This window comes from Bos indicus, chromosome 20 (genome assembly GCF_029378745.1).
Source record: "Bos indicus isolate NIAB-ARS_2022 breed Sahiwal x Tharparkar chromosome 20, NIAB-ARS_B.indTharparkar_mat_pri_1.0, whole genome shotgun sequence".
Lineage (NCBI taxonomy): Eukaryota > Metazoa > Chordata > Mammalia > Artiodactyla > Bovidae > Bos > Bos indicus.
In genome coordinates this window covers 1,525,661-1,550,257 of record NC_091779.1, presented here as the reverse complement: position 1 = coordinate 1,550,257, position 24,597 = coordinate 1,525,661, and the positions used below count along the sequence as shown (strand labels likewise).

General features: G+C 45.8%; 1 protein-coding gene across 1 annotated transcript in view; it reads right to left on the bottom strand.

Annotated features, from left to right (window-relative positions):
- DOCK2 (dedicator of cytokinesis 2) overlaps positions 1-24,597 on the bottom strand; it is a 458,208-nt gene that overhangs the window by 366,917 nt on the left and 66,694 nt on the right. The window contains exons 15-22 of the mRNA XM_070774484.1: positions 17,722-17,820; positions 15,684-15,756; positions 15,460-15,563; positions 13,325-13,508; positions 13,068-13,165; positions 9,006-9,095; positions 7,764-7,864; positions 6,847-6,981 (exon numbers count right to left, since the gene is read on the bottom strand). Coding sequence (XP_070630585.1) covers positions 6,847-6,981; positions 7,764-7,864; positions 9,006-9,095; positions 13,068-13,165; positions 13,325-13,508; positions 15,460-15,563; positions 15,684-15,756; positions 17,722-17,820 — 884 coding nt within the window. The remainder of the gene's footprint in view (positions 1-6,846; positions 6,982-7,763; positions 7,865-9,005; positions 9,096-13,067; positions 13,166-13,324; positions 13,509-15,459; positions 15,564-15,683; positions 15,757-17,721; positions 17,821-24,597) is intronic.

The window sequence follows — 24,597 nt, the reverse complement described above, 5'->3', positions numbered from 1 at the left end:
CTGTCATTCAAACCTGTCTGCCCCCAAGAGCCATTTGCAAGCTTCTGCTGAATCATATCTCATTGCTTATTCTAGGCATGCTGGCATTTGACTGCTGGCATGCATGTCTGTCTCACCCACTAAACTGCCACTACATGAGGAAGTCTGACATTAATTTAAGAATTCCTCACACTTAACAAAGTCCTTAGCACACAATAGGTGCTCAATAAAAGTTTATCAATATCTCCATATACAAAGGAGAAAGAAAGCTGTTTTAAATTGAAGAAGGAAATGGCAACCCACTCCAGTGTTCTTGCCTGGAGAATCCCAGGGACGGGGGAACCTGGTGGGCTGCCGTCTCTGGGGTCGCACAGAGTCGGACACGACTGAAAAGCATGTATACATGCAATTTCATGTTATAATAAGGAGAATTTACTTAATGATTTTCAAAGTGCTTTCACATATGTTTGTAAGAAACAGGCTGTTACCTCCCCTCTGCCCTATAGAAACTCATTAAATAGATAATAAATTAAAGACTTAGTAACCGCTTGATGATATCTGTTTGATGACAGTTCTCTCCGTTCTGATCTGATGCCAAGTTAATGTCATCATAAAATAATTCCATTAACTGCAATTGTGAAGTTTACTGAGCCATTACTGTCGTCAAAAAGTGAAATTATATTCAAAGCTGAAAACCAAGGCTCACACAGGAAAAAATGGCATTAATATGCAAACAAATTACATGCAAGAGAAACAGGAATAGCAATATGACCAGCATGCCGACCCATCCTCTACATAAACAGATGATTACATTTTAATATTTATTCATATGTGAACAATGAAAGCAAATCACAGTGGCAGGTACCTTCAAGTTAAATTCACATGTGTTTAACAAAGCAGAGGCTTATGTATTCTCTCTGACTGCAGGCTATACTGGGCATGCCTGAGCTTTATGCGCACAGCCTTGCTGCCTAACATATTCATGGCCTGGAGGATAGGCTAGTATATAATATTTACATAAGAAGAAATTGAACTGGTGGAAAGATGAGGTGGAGGCGGGGGAGGGGAGGGGGAGGCCAGGACAGGAAGAATAAAGCAAGATGCAAAATAAACAGGCAAAAGCGGGCATCAGGGAGCATGGAGTCATCTGCTGCTGCAGGCAATTAGAGGAAGGGCAAGGACGCCACACAGCCAGGCTGGCGGGCGTCTGCTCGAGGTGAGACCTGCGCTCCTCCCAGCCTGTGTTAGTGGAGCAGCAGCCCCGGTGCAGACGAACAGCACGGTGCCTGCCACGGCCAGCCTGGCCAGCCTTCCCAGGACGGGGAGGGCTGGGGAGCAGGGAGACCCCTGGAGACCCTGTTGCTCCTGTGAGGATGCTCAGTGCACTCCTCTATCCCTGACTTGTTTCCAAAGTATGTGAGCTTGGCTGGGCTGGCCCCACGACAGCTTTTCTTCATTCTTAGGAGATCATGCAGACAAAGCCAGGGTAGCAGGGGCAGCTTCACCATGCTGGGGGGGACAACCTTCCTGAAAACTCCTGCTCCAAGTCATCACTGTCTTCACTGAAGCCCTACTGTGCTTAGGGGTGGATGATAGCACTTATACCCACACAGCCTTGCGCCTCTCAGCAGCCCCAGCAGCTAACAGCAGCTGACCCTTCCAGCCAGAGCTGCTCCCTCTCAGGACAGCTCCTCCTGGCCAGCCCCACTCACACTTGCATGGTCCAGTTCCAGTTCTTGAATCTGCTTATTCAGATGAGGTAGAATGTGAAGCTTGCCCTACTGATTCTTGGCTGTGTGACCTTTGAGCTTGAACTGAGCCTCAGCTTCCTCATTTGTGAAAGGGGGATAGATGTGCTGCACCATTTCTTACTGAAGCAGTACCTCTTATGTGGGGCTTCCCAGGTGGCACTAGTGGTAACGAACCCACCTGCCAACGCAGGAGGCACAAGAGACATGGGTTTGATCCCTGAGTCAGGAAGATCCCCTGGGAGAGAGCATGGCAACCCACTCCAGTATTCTTGCCTGGAGAATCCCATGGACAGAGGAGCCTGGCAAGCTACAGTCCCTGGGGTCGCCAAGAGCCGGACATGACTGAGCAACTGAACATACCTACTATGTGCTGGGTGCTGTTCTCAGTGCTTGAGAACAAAATAGTGCTTAGAACAAAATAATCAGACTCATGGAGCTGACGCTCTAGCAGGGAGAGGGCTAGGATGTCATAACATAACATGTGATTGGTTCCACGAGGAGGAAAACTGACAAAAAGCAGAGTGAACAGGAGGGCAATCAAGAGTGCCAGGGGCAGTGGGTGCCGTCACACACAGGGGAGCTGTAAGAGAGGTCAGGGGGTGAGCAAGTGGGCGTCCGGGAAGGGTGCGAACGCCCTGCAGTGGGAGGCTGAGGCACAGCAGGGGGGCCTGCGAGGCCGGCACGGAGTGAGAGAGGAGATGAGGTCAGGAGATGAGCACATGTGTGAAGGCTGATGGAAGTAACGGGTGACGTGCACCAAGCAGGGAATCAGAGCTGGGGGTACTTGCTATGCAACAAGCACTGTCCAGCTCCCAGACGCCCATTAGTTCATCCGTTTGCACAACCACCCTGAAAGGCTTGTTGCTTGTTCAATGCATGCCTGTTTTATACACAAGGAAACTGAGCTTCGGGCAGATTAAGTAATCTGTCCAAAATCATAAACCTTAGTAATCGGTAGTGGTAGGATTCAAATGCAGAATTCAAACCCAAGCAGCCTAGCTCCAGAGATGGTGCCTTTAAGCCCAGAGCTGACTGCCTCCCCAGCCAACGGTGTGGATGAGCGTGGTGAAGAAGGAGCATGTGACGGCAGAGCAGCCCTCTGGAGAGGGCTAAAAGGAGGAGGAGGAGAAGGAAGCAAGAACTAAGCAGGTCTGTAATGACAGCAGAAGACATGATGCAAAAGAAAAGACTAGTAGAGCAGGCAAGGAACAGAGAGAGCTGGGCACACAGCTGCTCGGGCCAAAGGGCCTGACCACACACACAAGGCAAGTGAGAACTGCAGACACAGCAGGGGCCATGCACGGGGCCAGCAAGAGACCCGGATGAATTCATGGGCTGTAAATACTCCCTCCACTGAGGGCCTCAAACAGCACTGACGCCTGGTAAAGGTGTCCCTCTTCCTAAAAATTACAGAGCAAGAAGCGTGTCACACAGCATGAACAGTAAACCAAACTCTGAGCTGAATCAAGACACAAACTTTACTTTCTACTTTAAATTTGAGTGTTTGAAACAAAAACCCTTTCTGTCTCTACTAGGTGAAAACATAATAACAGCTAACAGATTTATTTTGCTTGTGGAATAAATATCAGATACTACATAGACACTTTGTGCATATAATCTCATTTCACCATCAAAACACTAGGATAAAGCTGGTTTATCCTCATTCACAAATGAGGAAACTGAAGCTCAGAGAGCCTGGGTCACTCACTAAGGCAGGTGCTTATGGGGATGGAAGTGTGCAGAGTAAGCACTGCCCATCACTGAGCTGACACTGCCCAGGACAGAGTGGGTATAACCACATCCCACAGCAACCCCTGTGCTCTGGCCTACAGCAGGGCTAGGCTTTATAAGCGGCACAGACATGTGGAAGCCAATGTTATTGCCCACCTGGGCTCTTGGTCCTCTCTCGTTTGAGAAGTCAGGCGTATAGCAATTCTGCAGGCTGTTTCATGCGCCTGGCCACAGGAAGGGGTGCTCTTACGGGGATGTCCATCACGTGGATAAGGGAAGCACAGGCTACTGCAGGCTCTAATTCCACAGACTCAGAAACCCTGGGGATCTGCTCAGCTGGCTGTCTGAGCTTCAGGATAAAAGTCACTGCAAGGGTTTTGTGGAGACTCTCAACACCCAGAACAGAATCACCTCAGCTCCTTCTGAGTATTCCTCACTATGCACTACACCTCCCAGGGGCTCAGGCGTTCAAGAAAAGCCCAATGGATATTGGTCAGGTTTCTGGCCACTCAGCATTTTTGGACACATTTCCTACAATTTAGAATTCTCCACATTTTTCCCCTCTTACAGAAGCTCAAACCTGCTCCGCTGCAACTACGGTACAGGTATGTGCCAGAGACACCCACCCAGACTTTGACTCAGGAGCTAGTGACATAAGAAGAGGGGACAGGAAAATCATTTTCTTTGGCTGATACTGAAGGTGAAGCCCCAACACTTTGGCCACCTGATGTGAAGAGCTGACTCATTGGACAAGATCCTGATGATGGAAAATACTAAAGGAGGAGGAAAAGGGGATAAGAGAGGATGAGATGGTTGGATGGCATCACTGACTTGATAGACATGAGTTTGAGCAAGCTCCAGGAGTTGGTGATGGACAGGAAAGCCTGGCGTGCTGCAGTCCATGGGGTCACAAAGAGTCAGACACGACTGAGCAACTGAACTGAACTGATGTGCTAGAAATGAACAGTCCTTTTAAAAATCCCAGTCCTTCTCAACAAGTTTTCTTCCTCTCTTACCCAACTGCATCCTGCATATTGATACAGGAAAATCCCTAGCTCCTGTAAATGCTCGTGTGCAGTATGCACAAAGAAAAGATGGTAAGGAACAACTAATGGATCAGCTGTAACTGTGCACATGAGGAAAGAAGACAAAGGAATAACAGGAAACAGAAACACAATAAGCTCTGAAAGCAATAATTATATTAACGATTTCCTACCAGCTGGCTTAGAAATCTCAAAGCACTGAAACAGCTATCTACCATTCAGAAATAAAATGTCCTCTTAGTTTGCAAAAATACCATCATTACTTCCTAATGTCCTTGAGGCTCTGCTGAAGAGAATTCATCATGAAAGAGTCTTGAATGAGCAAGACCTACCTTACCTCAGCATGAGGTCCTAGATACTCTTTGCTGGTCAGCCTACATTTCTGTTTATGAGAGAAGATTCAAGATTATGTCTGGGTCACCTTAGAGACATCTCCTAGTCCCCAAAATGCACTTCATCCAACAGACATTTTTTGAGTATCAATTATGTTCTATATATTCTATGCTGGGAGTACAGCAGAGAATAACAGATGATCCCTCTTCTTAAGAAGCCAAAAATCACTTAGAGTTCCAATAGCACTGAATTTGTACTGAATGAAGATCTGGGGCCTTTGCAAGATGAGAGACCTTCAGGTAGAAAGGAAGAAAGCAAATGTACAAATGCCCTGTGTTCCCCTGGAAGAAACAGACAAAGACTAAGAGAGGTAAGATAAGGAAGGAGGGAGGGAGGGAGGGAGGGACAGAAGAGACAGAAATCAGAAGGACAAACTGAGGCATAAGATATGACACACGGAAAAAACGTTCTTGTTAGATCTAAAGTTCTCACGTGGATATAGGATAAGATACCATGGCCTAATCTGGAATTATAATATTTGAATCCTTGACCACTTCCAAGACTCACAATTGTCCCCTGCTGTTTTTCAAATAATTGACAAGTATCTCTTGAATTTGGAAGAATACCCCTTAGACTTCAAATACACGATCTTCACCTTGACTATCTGACAAAATAGAGGAATTGAAACAGATCCTTCAATTTTAAAATAGCCTAAACGACATGCGCTTTGTGACATGGTTTAAAACACTCATCTCTTTCTATTCATCAACTGAAATATCAAAGAATTCTAAAAAGGAGAATCTCAAATGATTACCCATTTCAGCAGACTTTGAGTATGAAGCTTCCATAACTCATCCAGAGTCTTGGTCAAAATGATGAGTTACCGACTTCTACTTGGGGGGGACACAGTCCTCCAAGTAAACAAGTTCATACCATAAGTTGTTGACATGACCCATGGCTCAGAGGTGGACATGAGACCATAAGTGCACAATCTGCATATTCATTCCTGTGGTCACACTGTTTAACATCTTAGCACATGATCAGATAGTTCTTGGCATAGGATTTTGGTATAACAACAGGGAACCTAGAATTGCTTAAGCTAGTAGAATATGAATCTGAGGTTCTGGTAGCTTCCACATTGGACAACTTGCCTCAAAAGGCGACCAACAAAAGAAGCAGAGCCAAGATCTAGAGAGACAGAGACTCGTTGAATGGCACCAAGCATCTGGATCCAGCCATACCTACGGCCAACTACCCCGAGATTTTCAATAGTGCTAAATAAAACAAAACTCTGCCTCCCCCTGAGTCAGCTTGGTAAGAATCCAGACAGTACGTTTCCCATATGCTACTTTTTATTTCCTGTAACACACAGCCAACTCGGTCATACACACAACCAACCCCTGCCTAAATTCGCCTTGTAGCTAGTATGAACATAAATTGTTATTTTTCAGGTTGCTTTGGCATGACTCCATCTCTAAAGTCTTTAAAAAATGCAGCTAACCTCTGTGGTATTGACCATCACATATCAAATCTCTTAGGTGCTCTAACATGTCAGCTCCCTTTTTGGCCACTAGGATTTCACAGATAGGCAGGGCAACTGCAAATAACAGCTCATCTTCATGCACATCCTTCTAGAGCCAAATAAATGTCAGATTTTCTGAGTTCTGCTTTCCTATCCCCATGGAATATAGATTCCTGGAAAGCTTTCATCATATCTCAGATCAAATGAAGAATGTTAGGTGAAATGCAGAAGAGCCTCAAATCACAAATCATATTCACTGGAGGAAACATAACTCTTCAACACATGATTTCTTTTTTTTTTTTTTCCTCTCCAAATGAACTTGGAACAATTATCACCTATTCATAAATGTCTAAGTTGGATTTTTAAGTTGTTTTTAGTCAATGGCTGGCTGTAATTTTGTGAAAGAGTTTCTCCAATGGAACAAATACTGTTGTGTCCCAGAGGAATTGCAGAGCTAATCAATCAATCTTACAGAACAAGTACTCACTGTGAAAATAATGTCCTCGACCGAACAATGAACTTGAATACATATTCCAAAGCTTTCAGTGTTCTTAGGATTGGTTCACATTGCTCTCCTCTGCTGGAGGTGTCCAAGTAAGTCTTCAGCACCGTCATCAATTTCCTGAATAAGGGATTATATTTTCAAAATACATCTCTTTTCAACCCACAGCATGGTAATTAGTTTGCTTAGTAAATTACAAGGCATTCAATCAAAGGTTAAAGGTGGTAGTACAGCCAAGCTCACTCACTCATTTACATCATAAAAATAACTCTGCTTAAAAATATACATTTAATACAGGGAATGAATAAGTATTTCCTGCCCACAAAAAGCCAGCAAAGAAAAAAAATCTTTTCACTGGGAAAACCAGCCACAGTGAAGTTGTGAGTGCGGATGGTGGTGGTCATGATGTTCTTTTCAGTTTTTTCTTCCCACAGAAAATGTTCTTTTAATATCATAGAGCTCCTTTGTTTGGGAACTTTGTTTCTTTATTACCAGCAGGGTAGACTTTGAACTAGTGGCCTGCTTTTCCAGGCTCCTTCACCTTTTCCAGCATCATCTCTGACCTCTAGCCCTCAGCCCTCTATACATAAGCAATACTGAGCCACTTGTCACATACACCTTCTTTTCTCCAGCCTTGACTATTACAAATAGTTGTTCAATAAATGATAGCTGACTAACTGAATGAATGAATGAGCAAACACTGCCATGTACTTCTGTCACCATAAAATATTCATACTTACCTCTGAATTTGCGTATTTTTATTTAATCCAAATAACACAGGCCAGATGGGGTTTTGTCAGAAAATATAGAACTCACACAGTGTGGTGACAAAAAGAAACTACTCAAGCTTCTTGTGCCCTCGGCACCCTGGCAGGACAAGCAGAGGGTTCGCAGTTACTTACTTGTAAGCTAGGGTAGCACTGAAATGCTGTTGGATGTAAGCCTCCAGGACAGTGTTGAAATGCTGGAACTTCCGGTCAGCAATGAGACCTATTATGTAGATCTTCAGAAAGAGGCAAGGAGTCAGTGTTTGGGGGCAGACCCAGGACAGGAAGTCATAGTTACACAGTACAACTAAATCCCTATCAAAGTCTTTTGCCCAGGAATTAGTTCACTAACGTATCTTTAGTCCTTTACATTATGGTAACATCTCTTCCAAAAAGTGTTTCATGAAGGGTTTCCTAAGATAAAAGGGTTTCACAGCCAGTCAAGTTTGAGAAACCTCAGGTTATCAACCTTAGACTACCGTCTTTATTGCAGGACTTATCAGAGCCTTCTACATGCTTCTGTGCACTGTAAATCTCCAGGAGAGTTGGGCAAGGTTCAGCACTCCCCTGAGTTCTCAAGTGAGAGTTCTTCAGGAAACATTTCTCCTCAAGGCTAGCTTTATAGGCAGCCCTCTTGGGAAGCAATGGACTAAGTCACATTTGTCTCCAAGTTAGTGCTTTAAAAATGTAAATGTCACTGACACAAAGGGTTGACACATTCATACTTTGTTGGTCACTGACATCTTAATGTGGATATTTCTTCTGTTTATTTTGATATGACACTGAAAAGATGTGAGCTGGAACAGCAAGATCTTCCTGACCCAGGGACTGAACCCAGGTCTCCCGCATTGCAGGCAGATGCTTTAACCTCTGAGCCACCAGGGAAGCCCAAGAGGAGGCACAGACCATTTCAAAAGACGGGAAGAAGACAGATCTGAATGGTGTACCGCCCACTGAAAGATGGTCCAGATAGGCAGAGGAGTGTACTGACTGCTAAATTGGAGACAATGAGGAGGAAGAAAGTAAAAGAGTTAGGAAACATTTGGGGTGCTTTACAACCTGACCAAGGATTCACTCCCAGAATTCATGGACAGCCCAAGCGAATATTCATGATATTCAGCTTCATGTACTTTCAACCAGGGCCAAACCACCATCAACATCTGAACACTCCCATTTTAATCCCTCTGCCCATGCCTTCAAATCAACTCAAAACTAACAAGGCAAACAGGAACTCCTTTATTGGCCTGGTTGCTGAATGTTACAATGCCTCCAAAAAAATTCCTGGAAAAGTCCACGTGGGCCTTAAGTTCTCCGTGTTCTCACAGTGAGACACTATTTTAACGCCTAATGTCACAAAACACTGGCGCTCTCTCTTACCAAAGCATCAAAGACGAGGATGTCATACGCATCACTTTGAGAATGCTCCATCATGATGTTGAAGAGTGCATCCAGAGTGTCCTGGAGAAACTGGGCAAGATAACAGAGGTCTCATAAGGTTCCGGTGATACACAAGTCCCACCCCTCTGTGTCTATCTGAGAGAATGAAGGCACACACCATGTGCCACGTCAGGAGGGCCAGGTGCGCTCCTCACAAGAGCCAGAAACTGGAGCAAGCCAGTTGTCCGTCTTCAGCAAAGTAGATTAATACAGGGCGGTACTTTGGTATTACAGAACACGCCACAGCAACAAAAGTGAGCAAACTACTTCTATGTAGAAAGATGACTATAACCCTTGTGAGCATTGTACAGAGTAAGGTAAGTCAAGACACAAAATGTATGTTTATTATCACTCTATTTTTATGAAATTCAGTAACAGGCAAAAACCCATCTATGATGATGGTGGTAAGCTTGGTAGCTTACTGGTTACCCTTGAATGGGGTACCGACTAAGAAGGGGTAAGGGAGAATCTACTGCAGTGATACAAATGGACTGTATGCTGATCTAGGTGGTGCGTACACAGTTGTGTTGTTGTTGCTATTCAGTCGCTCAGTCGTGTTGGATACGTTGCGACCCTGTGGACTCAGCACGCCAGGCTTCCCTGTCCTTCACTGTTGCCCAGAGCTTGTTCAAACTCATGGCAATTGAGTCAGTGATGACATCCAACCATCTCATCCTGTCGTCCCCTTCTCCTCCTGCTTTCAATCTTTCCCAGCATCAGAATGTTTTCTAATGATTCAATTCTTCACATCACGTGAAAGTATTGTAGCTTCAGCTTCAGCATCACTCCTTCTAATGAACAGTCAGGATTGATTCCCTTTAGGATTGAGTGGTTGGATCTCCTTACAGTCCAAGGGACTCTCAAGACTTCCAACATCACAGTTCAAAAGCATCAATTCTTTGGTGCTCAGCTTTCTTTATAGTCCAACTCTCACATTCATACACGACCACTGGAAAAACCATAGCCTTGACTAGATGAACCTTTGTTGGCAAAGTAATGTCTCTGCTTTTTAATATGCTGTCTAGGTTGGTCATAACTTTTCTTCCAAGGAGCAAGCGTCTTTTAATTTCATGGCTACAGTCGCCATCTGCAGTGATTTTGGAGTCCCAAAAAATAAAGTCTGTCACTGTTTCCCCATCCATTTGCCATGAAATGATGGGACCAGATGCTATGATCTTCGTTTTTTGAATGTTGAGTTTAAAGCCAGCTTTTTCACTCTCCTCTTTCACTTTCTTCAAGAGGCTCTTTTGTTCTTCTTCACTTTCTGCCATAAGGGTGGTGTCATCTGCATATCTGAGGTTATTGATATTTCTCCTGGCAATCTTGATTCCAGCTTGTGCTTCATCCAGCCAGACATTTCGCATGATGTACTCTATATATAAGTTAAATAAGCAGGGTGACAATGTACAGCCTTGACGTGCTTCTTTCCCGATTTTGAACCAGTCTACTCTTCCATGTCCAGTTCCAACTGCTGCTTCTTTACCTGCATACAGGTTTCTCAGGAGGCAGGCAAGATGGTCTGATATTCCCATCTCTTTTCCATAGTTTGAATTTTCCACAGTTTGTTGTGATCCACACAGTCAAAGGTTTTAGCGTAGTCAATGAAGCAGAAATAGTAGAAGTAGTTTTTCTGGAATACTCTTGCTTTTTCTATGATCCAGCAGATGGTGGCAATTTGATCTCTGGTTCCTCTGCAGTTATGTACATGTGTAGAAATACACTGAACTGTACTTTTAAGATAAGTGCTCTGTTGTCTTAATATATGTAGAGTATATGTCAATAACAATTTTTTGATAAAAAGAAAAATAGAATGCAAAGGAAGACAACAGAATACCTTTTGAGATGACTTTTCCAGCTGCCTAAAGGCTTCAGCAATATGTGAACTGTGAACTTCCTGATGTTCAAGCTGGTTTTAGAAAAGGCAGAGGAACCAGAGATCAAATTGCCAACATCCGCTGGATCATGGAAAAAGCAAGAGATTTCCAGAAAAATATCTATTTCTGCTTTATTGACTATGCCAAAGCCTTTGACTGTGTGGATCACAATAAACTGTGGAAAATTCTGAAAGAGATGGGAATACCAGACCACCTGATCTGCCTCTTGAGAAATTTGTATGCAGGTCAGGAAGCAACAGTTAGAACTGGACATGGAACAACAGACTGGTTCCAAATAGGAAAAGGAGTTCGTCAAGGCTGTATATTGTCACCCTGTTTATTTAACTTATATGCAGAGTACATCATGAGAAACGCTGGAGTGGAAGAAACACAAGCTGGAATCAAGATTGCCGGGAGAAATATCAATAACCTCAGATATGCAGATGACACCACCCTTATGGCAGAAAGTGAAGAGGAACTCAAAAGCCTCTTGATGAAAGTGAAAGTGGAGAGTGAAAAAGTTGGCTTAAAGCTCAACATTCAGAAAATGAAGATCATGGCATCCGGTCCCATCACTTCATGGGAAATAGATGGGGAAACAGTGGAAACAGTGTCAGACTTTATTTTCCTGGGCTCCAAAATCACTACAGATGGTAACTGCAGCCATGAAATTAAAAGATGCTTACTCCTTGGAAGGAAAGTTATGACCAACCTAGATAGCATATTCAAAAGCAGAGACATTACTTTGCCAACAAAGGTTCATCTAGTCAAGGCTATGATTTTTCCTGTGGTCATGTATGGATGTGAGAGTTGGACTGTGAAGAAGGCTGAGCGCCGAAGAATTGATGTTTTTGAACTGTGTTGTTGTAGAAGACTCTTGAGAGTCCCTTGGACTGCAAGGAGATCCAACCAGTCCATTCTGAAGGAGATCAGCCCTGGGATTTCTTTGGAAGGCATGATGCTAAAGCTGAAAGTCCAGTCCTTTGGCCATCTCATGCCTCATCACTGACTCGATGGACGTGAGTCTGAGTGTACTCCGGGAGTTGGTGAGGGACAGGGAGGCCTGGCATGCTGCGATTCATGGGGTCTCAGAGTCGGACACGACTGAGCGACTGATCTGATCTGATCTGAAAGGTGACAGACCTTGTAAAAGAATGTCTGGAGGAGAATTTCTCTGTCACTGCTGAACTGGGTAGGTGGGTCAATGGTGCACAATTAAAGCATTGATCTTGAAATTCGACCCTTGCTTCTCCTTCTATGGGCAATTAACTGAAACTTGATAGCTACCCTCCCCCTAAGACATGTGTCAATATTTCCTACAGTCAAAACACAGAGCTACTACATAAAGTCTCAGAGTTTCCAGCTGTACTGAGTTCCTGACAGAAACAAGATCACCAGGAAACACTTTTCCCAATTCATAATGCTGGAGAGAGGGTTGCTTTAATTAGATTTGTACTTCAGACACTATATTCTCCACCACCATGTGGACACAACAAAACATCTGACATCTGCATTGTTTTCTGCTTGTTTCACTTAAAATGTGAGCATTGATGTCTTCCCTTTTCTCATGTTTAATATATAACATTCTCAAAGAAGTGGAAACAAGAATACTTTTTATTTCTAATAGCAACATGTTGATAATACTGAGAGATCACACTACTATAGCAACTTATAACAACAAAAGTAAATATTTACTCCTTGTTTAACCTTGTATGTTTCATATGCTTTAGTTCAATTATTGTACATTATGTGTAAGAGATTTGCTGAGTAATTTTTAAATATTTTTCATCTTGAAAGCTCATTACAACTCTGCCAAATGCGTCATATTGGTAATACTCCCACATGAAGTTGGCTAGTGTTCGAGCTGGGATCTATACCAATGTTGATCTATTTCAAGAGACTGAGGACAGCCCTGCTTTTCTCCAGCTCAGCATTCAGCGTCACTGAACCACATCATCCCCCAGCTTTATCAATAAAAGCTTCTAATGACAACTTGGGACACTGTCTCCCATTGTCAGAAGAAAATCTGTCCTGTCTCCCTGAACACTTTATCTCTTCCCCGAAGCCACTCATGACGTAAAGGTCTGTCCCTGGTGGATGAAAACAGGCAAAATGAAGTCCCGCTTACCTTTACCACTTCCTCTCCATCAACAATCTTCAATTTTTCTAAATTCTCCTGTAGCAGTTGTGGTTTCACACGCCACTTAAGCAAACCAAGCAGGCCCACTAAAATAGAGTCCAGACAAGCAGAATGACTATTTACTGGCCTAAACTGTCCACATCAGGACCTCCCCGGGCCTGCCTACACACACACACACACACAGACAAACACACACACACATACACACACACACACACACGCAGAGCTCTCAATGGTTCCAGTACCATTCTGGGTGAGCTTTGTGGAGCACACTAGCGTAGAGATGCAGAAGACATCCCGGGAGCTGACAGAGAGCCCCCCAACACTGCTGGAGCTTCGACTCAAGGTGGCCCCCTTGTTCTCCACGTGGTGGCGGTAAGAAGGAAGAGTCAGGTAAGAGCTGGCATCCTCCATTTTCTTGCTGTCTCCCTGGAAACAACACCCTAGTTACTCTCCAGCTGAAGGTACACACCCAGTGGTACGGAGTTTGCAAGGCCGGGCTGCACGCTGTAGGCGGGAGAGTCAGGAACAGCGAGAACGCTATCAGAGGAGCGATGCGCGTCAGCTGGCAAGGTAGGACTATTTCCCCACAAAGCAGGCGAGACGCCAAGGTTACATTAATGGGAAAGGGGTTGAACATTCACGTATTTGAAGGCTCTATAGACTTCATTAATGGCACAGAGGGAACTGAAGATTCCCAAATAGCATATTTTAGTTCATTCTAGCTTTCATAAGATCTTAACACGAACAAGCCCACCAGCGGGATAAGGAGTCAGATTAAAGAGGGAAAGGCAGTGGACTCTGAAAGTGAAGGGATTTAGACCCTGTTCACAAGCCTGTGTTATTGTGAATATACTCCTCTGTCTCTCTGTGTCTCATTTTTCTCTTGATTAAACTGATTGTGAAGCATATTGCCTATGCTCCATAGCAAATTCTAGAAAGTTTGAGTGGACTAGGTGGCATAATGCGTACAGAACACTTAGGGCAATGACAGACATATCATTCCCTCAGCGTGCTGACGTGAATGACCAGAGACAGGCACTGCAGCAGGTGACGGGTGCTGAGCCCCGAGTCTGCACTGGAGGCTGCACAAAATGCTCATGATGCTTCGGTGAACATCACTTAAGTGTCACAGCAGCGATTACTGTTATCATCTCCAGCTTACAGATGAGGAGACCGAGGCTTAAGCAAGGTGACTAAATTGAGAACTGACTGCAAATGGAACTGTAAATCTATTGAGGAAGAATGGCTTTTAAGCCAAGAACTACCTGGACGCATCATAAATGAGAAAACAGAGGATGCACAGAAGAAAAAAAGGAGTATTCTGGAAAAGTCACAGAGACTCAGAGAAGGGTATCGTGTGATGAAGATTTGATGAGGCTGTCTTTGCTGTCCAGACCAGAGAAAAAGGGCAACCCCAGCCTCCAAGGCTGAGAAGGTCAAGGCAAGAGTGTGATCTTTGTGCTGACCACTTAGCCTTGCCTGTTCCCCAGCCACAGCCTCTGCCTCCCTTCCTATAGCCAGGTGCCAGCAGAGGCGTGCCACTGTCATGCGCAGGGTTGTGGGGACGCATGTACGATCAGGAAGACACACCCTGCTTCTCAAGAACAGTGCAAGTCTCACAATGCAGGAAGAACACAGCCGACAGCCACACTCTTCTACACGGCCCTTCTGCATGGGTCATCTTATGGTCATAAATACGACCATCACCGTGTGAAAAAGCAAACACGTCTCAGGAGGACACATGAGATGACTCCAGGTTAATCAACAGCAGGCTCAGAACCCTAAAGGCTAATATGTTTTTCTGTTCACTATAGTGGTGAGTCTCTCAAACATTTCTTGCTGGTCTTCTGCACATCCCACAGGCGTCTCACAGCATCGAAGCCCACTCTGTGTGTGACAGCCTCCCACTTACTGAGTCCCGTGCGTCCCTCACCGTCACGTTTATGGGGAATAACTCGTGATTCTCACACTCGCTCACTGAGGCCTCACAGATGAGGACATGCAGGCCCAGAGAAGTCCAGACTCTACCAGGTGTCACAACTGGAGAGCCCTGATGCGTGTCACTGGGGGTCCCTACTCTCATTTACCAAGCAATCCTGCCGTATCCCCCTCACTTCCGACATGCTCCTCGCTGCAGAGTTAATCTCAGCTCACGGGCTTCCCTGATGGCTCAGCAAGTAAAGAATCCGCTGTGATGCAGGAGATGCAGGAGACACTGGTTTGGTCCCTGGGTGGGGAGTACCCCTGGAAGAGGAAATGGCGACCCACTCCAATATTCTTGCCTGAAAAACCCCATGGACAGAGGAACCTGGCGGGCTACAGTTCACGGGGTCACAAAGAGTCGAACACAGCTGAGCGCAGCACAGAGACATGGTACCTTTAGGACAACCAAGTCGTGGCATCCATCGTGCAGAGTGGTCCCATCTTCCTTCATCAGCTTCACATAGGACATGGCAAAGTTCTTTTCTCCTTTGTCTTTAGCTAAAAATGGCATCTTTGAGGTTAGGAAAGGAAACGATACCTGGGCCACTCACCCACTACCAAAAGGAGTGATCCCACCCCACTCCTTTTAGGGCCGCAGAGATGCCATTTAGTACTCACATTCCAGGGATGACCGATGTCGAAACATGAATCGCAGGTGGATCCTCTGCATGTCTTCAATAGGGACGGCCACCTCAGCAGGCAGAAACCAGAGCTCAGGAGACCATTAGTTAAGTGGCCCTCCCCACTGCACCCTGCCTGCCCCCCAAAAAAGGCAGCCTGACCATTTAGCTGAGAGTGCTGTGTGCTGATACATCACCCATTCATCAAGCCTGATGAGCTGTAAATAAATTACATAAGAACTAGCAATGAAGAGAAAATAAAGTACCAAATGTAATCCATTTGGCAAATTGCATTCCCAGCCAATGAAAAGGGATCCGTAAATTATAGTGAGGAAAATGAATTTCCCCAAATTGATATAAAAGTCACATAACTTTAGCGCAGGATTTGATGCACTGCAAACTGCAGGATGCACATTTCCTTACACACTCCAGGAGCTCAGGCAATTGCAGCAGGGCTTAGCAAATTAACAGTGCTCATTAGGGGGCTTGCTGGAAGACTGTCATTTATGTAAATGAATAAAAATGTTTGAATCTGATCATATTTGAGACATTCTAGGGCCCATTCCCAGAGAAGGCAATGGCACCCCACTCCAGTACTCTTGCCTGGAGAATCCCATGGACAGAGGAGCCTGGTAGGCTGCAGTCCATGGGGTCGCTAGGAGTTGGACATGACTGAGCGACTTCACTTTCAATTTTCACTTTTCACTTTCATGCATTGGAGAAGGAAATGGCAACCCAGTCCAGTGTTCTTGCCTGGAGAATCCCAGGGATGGGGGAGCCTGGTGGGCTGCCATCTATGGGGTCGCACAGAGTCGGACACGACTGAAGCAACTTAGCAGCAGCAGCAGCAGGGCTCATTCCCATCTTTGGTTAGACATGGGTTCAGATGCTTATTCCTGCAAGGACACTGGGCCAAGACCGTCATCCCTTGGTCACCCAGTCTCACTGTCTAGTGAGTGGTCTTTGCTGTATCCTTGATGGAGGTGCTTTCGGCCTGGGTCTGGACTACCTCACCTACCAAAGCTCCACAGCAATCTCTATATGGTGAATTTCAGGCTTAGCAACCTATGGGAAATCCACTCAGGTGTTCAGTGCTCCAGAGAATGAAATTTGAGCCCCCCAAAAATCACTTGCTTATGCATCTCAGAGCAAAAGAACTGAGGGTCACCTGGGAATTCTTTCATTGCACGTTGAATCATCATTACCATTATGTGAGGCACTGGCCAGGCTGACATTAGATAGCGTGCTTGCATCCAAAGAGCCCGCAGCCCACACGGGGCAATACAGAATTATCACGACGTGATGAGGGCTCACAAGGAGATGTAACTGGGGTGCAAGAGAGCACAGAGAGAAAGCAGCGTGGTCTAATAGGTCTCTGACCCCAGAGATGGGTAGGTCATTTGAAGAGAATGAGTGCAGGGAGACCCACTGGGAACACGGGGATGCCGGCAACGAGGCAAGAGCCACTGAGGCTTGAACAGCTCCCTCCACAAGGGGAGCCGGACCGCGTCTTCAGTTTGGGTTCAGAGAACAGGGTGAGAAAAACTGCTGTTAATCACAAGACAGAGATATCAGAAGCTTGATCAAGCTTCACTGTTCACTAAATTAATTCCATACTCTATTTCTAACACAAACTGTTCCCTTCTGCTATAGCCTGACAATCTGGTAATGCAAATATTTGTGGTTAATGCCATTTCCATCTGAGGTACCCTCTCAAGAGGGGATCTTCCAGGCATTAAATAGCTTTTTATAGCTTCACATTTGCTCCCAAGCTCCATCACTCCTCACTGATGAATAGAAGGACACAACTTGATGGCTGGTGCACAGTCTATGAGACCATCTGACAATTCCAAGGCAACCAGGTCCTGACCAGTGAAGGGTGGGCAAGAGAACTAAGGCCCTCACGCACTGGGCCACTTTTTCCAGTGCCTGACACAGCACCAGACACAGGATGGGGCATTGTTTCAGGCCTTAGGGAGGTTTCTTAGATTCATGTTTGCAATTATTATCATCGTTGTTATTATTATTATTATTACCTTGACTGTTTCCATCCACCGTGGCTGTTTGACTTGATAGTATACAACGGACCGGTACTCGTTCATAGGCTTGTCCCCAGCTCCCACACAAATTGCGTTCTGACCCAAGAGAAATGAAAAGAGAGAAAACACTATAGAATTGTCATTTTCTATGCTTGGGCAGTTTTGGGCCAAGGCCAAGGCTGGCCGTAGGGCCTGAGATAACCTTCCTTCTTTAAGCCTTCTGCCAGATATCCTTCTACATTACAGATTTAGCCATGAATGTGCCTGGCCCTAGGAGTGACAGCTGCTTTACTGCAGAGACTCTATTGCTTGCATTCTGACAATCCCTGGAGCGCAGCAGGTGCTGACATGCCGCCCCACTGTCACTGGTAACCAGCCTTGGAGTGGCTGCACGCTGCCGGTCTTCTTAATCCTATTCATTTCCTATATCTGAATTGCACAAAGTTTACAATAGGCTCAGATTAGCCAGGCACCAGCTCATTCCAATGGATTTCTGACGCTCACACATCGAGGTCCCAGCAGAAGCTGGGCAAAGGGCGGGAGATCAACCTTCAGACAGACACATGGGCAGTAGGGGCTAAGGAAGCCCACAGTGAGGGGGCATCTTCCAGACACCAGCACAGGCTAAGCACTGGGATATGGGCATGAGTCAGACAGGAAAGCTGACAGGAGGGCTCACAGTGTGGTGCAGGAAATCACTAGGCAACATGAAGTGATGACAGATACATGCGTCCAGTTCCTTGGTATCCTTGGGGGCTTGGTTCCAGGGCCCCCTCTTTCCCATTGCTGATTTTAAAAATCCATAGATGCTCAAGTCTCTTATATAAAATAATGTAGTGCAGATGACCTTCCTTATCTGCAGATGCAGAACCCATAGGTTTAGGTATGGGGGGCTGACTGTGTAATACTATGGAGCACTGAGAAAGGTCGCTTCAGTTCTCCCTAAAGACTCAAAGAATATTTCTGGGAGGTAATGACAGTTGAAGATCTCAAAGAAAGGTTCCACATTGGCTTTGAGCAGAAAGGCAGGAAGGATACTCTGAGAGACTGAGAAAAGAGCAACCAATATAGGGTATTTATTGTTTGCCATAAAAATCACCCTCACAGTAACAAGGAATTATCTTGCAGTAGACTATGTGCACAGAGAAGGCAATGGCACCCCACTCCAGTACTCTTGCCTGGAAAATCCCATGGATGGAGGAGCCTAGAGGGCTGCAGTCCATGGGGTCGAAAAGAGTCGGGCACGACTGAGTGACTTCACTTTCACTTTTCACTTCTTTGCATTGGAGAAGGAAATGGCAACCCACTCCGGTGTTCTTGCCTGGAGAATCCCAGGGACGGGGGAGCCTGGTGTGCTTCCGTCTATGGGGTCACACAGAGTCAGACACGACTGAAGCGACTTAGCAGCAGCAGCAGCAGACTACGTGCGTGTGCATGCTCAATCGCTTCAGTCATATCTGACTTTTTGTGACCCCATGGACTCTAGTCTGCCAGGCTCCTCTGTCCATGAGATTCTCCAGGCAACAATACTGGAGTGGGTTGCCATGCCCTCTCCCAGCGGATCTTTTCCACCTAGTGATCGAACCCACATTTCTTGCATCTCCTGCAGGGGCAGGCAGATTCTTTACCACTGAGCCACCTGGGAAGCCCTGCAAGAGAGTGTGAAAGTGAAAGTGAAAGTCACTCAGTGGCGTCTGACTCTTGGACTATGTAGTCCATGGAATTCTCCAGACCAGAATACTGGAGTGGCTAGTCTTTCCCTTCTCCAGGGAATCTTCCCAATCCAGGGATCCAATCCAGGTCTCCCGCATTTCAGGCAGATTCTTTACCAGCTGAGCCACAGAGTATGCCAGCCCCTAATTCTATCTGTGTTCATTCCAATTGTTTGGTCCCAAAACAAGATCTAAGGTAGGGTCACCCAGAAGAGTCTTGAGGTCGATTTTTAAAACAGAACAAGAGATTTTAACCTCAAGTCTTCAGAGATCTAGTGACATGAGAACTGGTTTTGCAACCCCAAGCCCCCAAATTGCAAAGTGTGTCTCTGGGCTTTTCATGGTGTAAGGATCCATGCTTCTCACCAGATTCCATCAGATTCTTTAGTGGATCCCCTACCAGGCTGAATGACCAAAGCTGGCCACATACCTTCACTCTGGGTCCCTTGGTGAAGCAAGCTAAGCTATGGGAAGTTACAATCCTGTCCCTCTTACTTGAGAGCCTGCTCCATACTTCTGCTGCTGCTGCTGCTGCTGCTAAGTCACTGCAGTCGTGTCCGACTCTGTGTGACCCCATAGACGGCAGCCCACCAGGCTCCCCCGTCCCTGGGATTCTCCAGGCAAGAACACCGGAGTGGGTTGCCATTTCCTTCTCCAATGCATGAAAGTGAAAAGTGAAAGTGAAGTCGCTCAAGTTGTGCCCGACTCCTAGCGACCCCATGGACTGCAGCCTACCAGGCTCCTCCATCCATGGGATTTTCCAGGCAGGAGTACTGGAGTGGGGTGCCATTGCCTTCTCCATCCATACTTCTGAGCTATCGGGAAAGAATGAGTTTTGTTTCAATACAGACTGATGCTACCTACAGCCAGACTGAAACCATTTGAAAAGGATATAGCATCCTTTCAAAACTTATCCCTAAAAAAAACAAGGACAACCAGGGAACTGCAAGTGAGGGAAGACATACAACTTTCTCTTCAGTGGGATGGAGCCTTTCAGAACTTCTTAGGTACTGAACTAGAAACGTGCTTCCGAAGTTCTCCCGACCATGTAGAGTGCCGTGTGACCAGAGCTGTGCTGTGCCTTTTGTACAGAGCACCTCACAATCAGCTCTGACAGCTACTGTCATCATCCCCATTGCCAAACTGAGCAAACCGAAACTCCGAGCGGCTAAGACAGCACCCCCACAGGAGGAGCCCCAGGACACATCTCCCACCTCTAACCCCCTGTCCAGTGTTCCCTCTGTAACGGCCTAGACGCCTTCTACCTCCCAAGATTTATATCTCATGACGTTTATGGGCTTAGCATTTCTGCAGCTCCAGTGAATCCCATGTAGCTTATAAAAACTGAAAACACACATATATCTCTGGTGAAAGGAAAACTGCTGTACAGCAGGCAACTGAATCCCACAAAACTATCTTGATGATGAAAATTTTTGATTGCCTAAGGCTGAGGACAACATTATTCTGAGAAAGTCCTATGACACTGCCCTCCCCATAGACACTTCAGAGAGAAACCTGAATGTCACCAAGTCTGTAGAGAGAGCATGGCAACCAAAAACAGGACCCAGTTTTAGGGAAAATATAGATCTGTATATGTCTCCAGGGAAAATATAGATCTGTGTATGTTTCCATAAAGAAAGCTGAGCACCAAAGAATTGATGCTTTTGAACCGTGGTGTTGGAGAAGACTCTTGAGAGTCCCTTGGACTACAAGAAGATTAAGTTACTCCTAAAGGAAATCAATCCTGAGTATTCACTGGAGGGACTGATGCTGAAGCTGAAACTCCAATACTTTGGCCACCTGATGTGAAGAACTGACTCATTTTAAAAGACCCTGATGCTGGGAGAAATTGAAGGCAGGAGAAAGGGATGACAGAGGATGAGATGATTGGATGGTACCACTGACTAGCCATGAGTTTGAGTAAGCTCTGGGAGTTGGTGATGAACAGGAAAGACTGGCATGCTGCAGCTCATGGGGTCACAAAGAGTTGGACATGATTGAGCAACTGAACTGCACTGAATAGATGTCTCCAGTGAGCCTAGACAATAACTTTCCCACCCCCATGGCTCCCAACTAGCAATGAGAGCCCCTAACTGGCTTCAGGTCAGTAGAAGGAAGCCTGGAAAAGTTAATGCCAACTTGGCTTTGGTGGACACACTGCAGTGGGAGGAAAAATCAGACTCTAAACACAAGCACTGTTTACCTCATAGGAGTCACCTGAGGAACAAAGGACATCAGGGGTCTGAATGCACTTCGAGAGTCTGAAAGTACTCTAGGCTGACGAGGTCAGTCTTATCATGGAAGATGCCAGTTAGTGTCCACAAGGTGGTAATCAAGCCTGAGATGGCTCTCGGTTCAGTTCAGTTCAGTTCATTCATTCAGTTGTGTCCGACTCTTTGCAACCCCATGAACCACAGTACCCCAGGCTTCCCTGTCCATCACCAACTCCCGGAGTCCACCCAAACCCATGTCCATTGAGTCGGTGATGCAATACAACCATCTCATCCTCTGTCGTCCCCTTCTCCTCCTGCCCCCAATCCTTCCCAGCATCAGGGTCTTTTCCAATGAGTCAGCTCTTCACATCAGGTGGCCAAAGTATTGGAGTTTCAGCTTCAACATCAGTCCTTCCAATGAACACCCAGGACTGATCTCCTTTAGGATGGACTGGGTGGATCTCCTTGCAGTCCAAGGGACTCTCAGGAGTCCCAACACCACAGTTCAAAAGCATCAATTCTTCGGCGCTCAGCTTTCTTTATAGTCCAACTCTCACATCCATACCTGACCACTAGAAAAACCATAGCCTTGACTAGATAGATCTTTGTTGACAAAGTAATATCTCTGCTTTTTAATATGCTGTCTAGGTTGGTCATAATTTTTCTTCCAAGCGCCTTTTAATTTCATGGCTACAGTCACCATCTGCAGTGATTTTGGAGCCCAGAAAAATAAAGTCAGCCACTGTTTCCACTGTTTCCACTGTTTCCCCATCTATTTCCCATGAAGTGATGGGACCGGATGCCATGATCTTAGTTTTCTGAATATTGAGCTTTAAGCCAACTTTTTCACTCTCCTCTTTCACTTTCATCAAGTGGCTCTTTAGTTCTTCTTCACTTTCTGCCATAAGGGCTCTACCTTTCTGCTGATAGAGAACGTCAATGAATACCTATTACGTAGATTACCTCAGCTGGTATTCACTAGAGTAAGGTTCCACTGCTCGTCTCATTTTCAGGCAGACTCCTAGGTATACAGAGATTATGTAACTTGCTCAAGGTCGTCCCGCTGATTCAGGCTGAGCCGGGCTTTCAGCCTGACTGTCTGGCCCTTGAGGTTGTGTCTTAACCACTGCACAGCACTGATTCCCGGTGCCCTACCTCCACCCCAGTAAACTGGCTGGTCTCAGAGGAGCAGAGGCTTCTCAGCCCAGCATCTAAGCATTTGTACTTAAGCCTGCTTCAGGTATCTACACTGGATTGTGCATCTGACCCCCTCAAGTCCTTTCCAGGGCCTCAAACTGCAGTTGGTCTCCTGCCTGTAAACGCTACCTCCTTCCTGTTATTGAGTATTTACTGCCTGCCAGGCTTCCCAGGACTGGAGCAGAAAATGACAACCCACTCCAATACTCTTGCCTGGAAAATCCCGTGGAGCCTGGTAGGCTACAGGCCATGGGGTCGCTAAGAGTCAGACACGACTGAGCGACTTCACTTTCACTTTTCACTTTCCACTTTCATGTATTGGAGAAGGGAATGGCAACCACTCCAGTGTTCTTGCCTGGAGACTCCCAGGGACGGAGGAGCCAGGTGGGCTGCGTCTATGGGGTCGCACAGAGTTGGACACGACTGGAGTGACTTAGCAGTAGCAGCAGGCTTCCCAGGTGGCTCAGGGGTAAAGAACCTGCTTGGAAAGCTGGAGATGCAAGTTCCATCCCTGGATCAGGAAGAACCCCTGGAGAAGGAAATGGCAACCCACTCCATATTCTCACCTGGAGAATCCCATGGACAGAGGTGGGCTAGAGTCCATGGTGTTGCAAGGAGCCAGACATGACTGGTGACTAAACAACAACAAGCTTCCTTACAGATAGTGTTTTGTATAAACTGCAACCCCATGAGGAAGAGATTATTATTCCTCTTTTGGTCATAGTTTAGTTGCTAAGTTGTGTCTGACTCTAGTGACCTCATGGACTGTAGTCCGCCAGGCTCCTCTGGTCCATGGGATTCTCCAGGCAAGAATACTGGCTATTTCCTTGGCATTTCTTTCTCCAGGGGATCTTGCCAACCTAGGGATCGAATGTGGGTCTCCTGTGCTACAGGTGGTCTCCTGCATTGCAGGCAGATTCTTTACTGACTGAGCCACCAGGGAAGCCTTTTTTCCTCTTTCACAGATACATAAACTTGCCTAAGATCACAGAGCGAATTGGAGGGAACACTGGGATATGAATACTGGCAGGCTGATCCCAGAGCCCACCCTGTTAACTTCTCTGCCACGGGCCCTCCTGAGCATGGTCGTTGAGACCTCAAAGTGAGTCAAGGACACACCTAACATACTCTATCCACTGACCCTGCTCCTCCGAGGAGCAGGAAGAAAAACTGATGGCCCTAAAGGGGGCTGCTCCCACAGGAACCCACCAGCACCAAACAGGAATGTTTGAGTGTGCTGTCTGACACTTAATTAGGCAGTAATATTGTATTTTATTTTGGCAGGTAAAGAAAGAAAGGCCTCCCACAGGCTTCCTTAGCAATTTTCAATAGTCAGTCAACTGAACTCCCCCGTAACTTACCTCATAGATGAAACTATGAATTATCACTGTGCCTGCAGTCACCTCTCCATTTCAGTCTCCAGAATATCTGCTTATATATTCATCTTTGATAAGTGCATCTATTCAGCCTGGTTGGATATGACTCGAAAGGATAGCATAGGTGGAAGTATTGATAAGAATGCTTTAGAAACAAGATAAGGGGCCTGCTTTTCCATTACTGTTCCTTCTAATTTGTCTTCCAGCAACATTGAAGGCAAGTGGATCAGTTTTAAAAAATGAAGCTGAGGTTAGAGTTCTCCAACAGGTAGTTGGATAAAAATTACTTCAAAGCATGGTCTATACATTTGTGAAATGCAAATTCCCTTTCAGATAAAAAGCCTCTGCTCTTCCTTTGTGTTTCTTTGAGCAAAG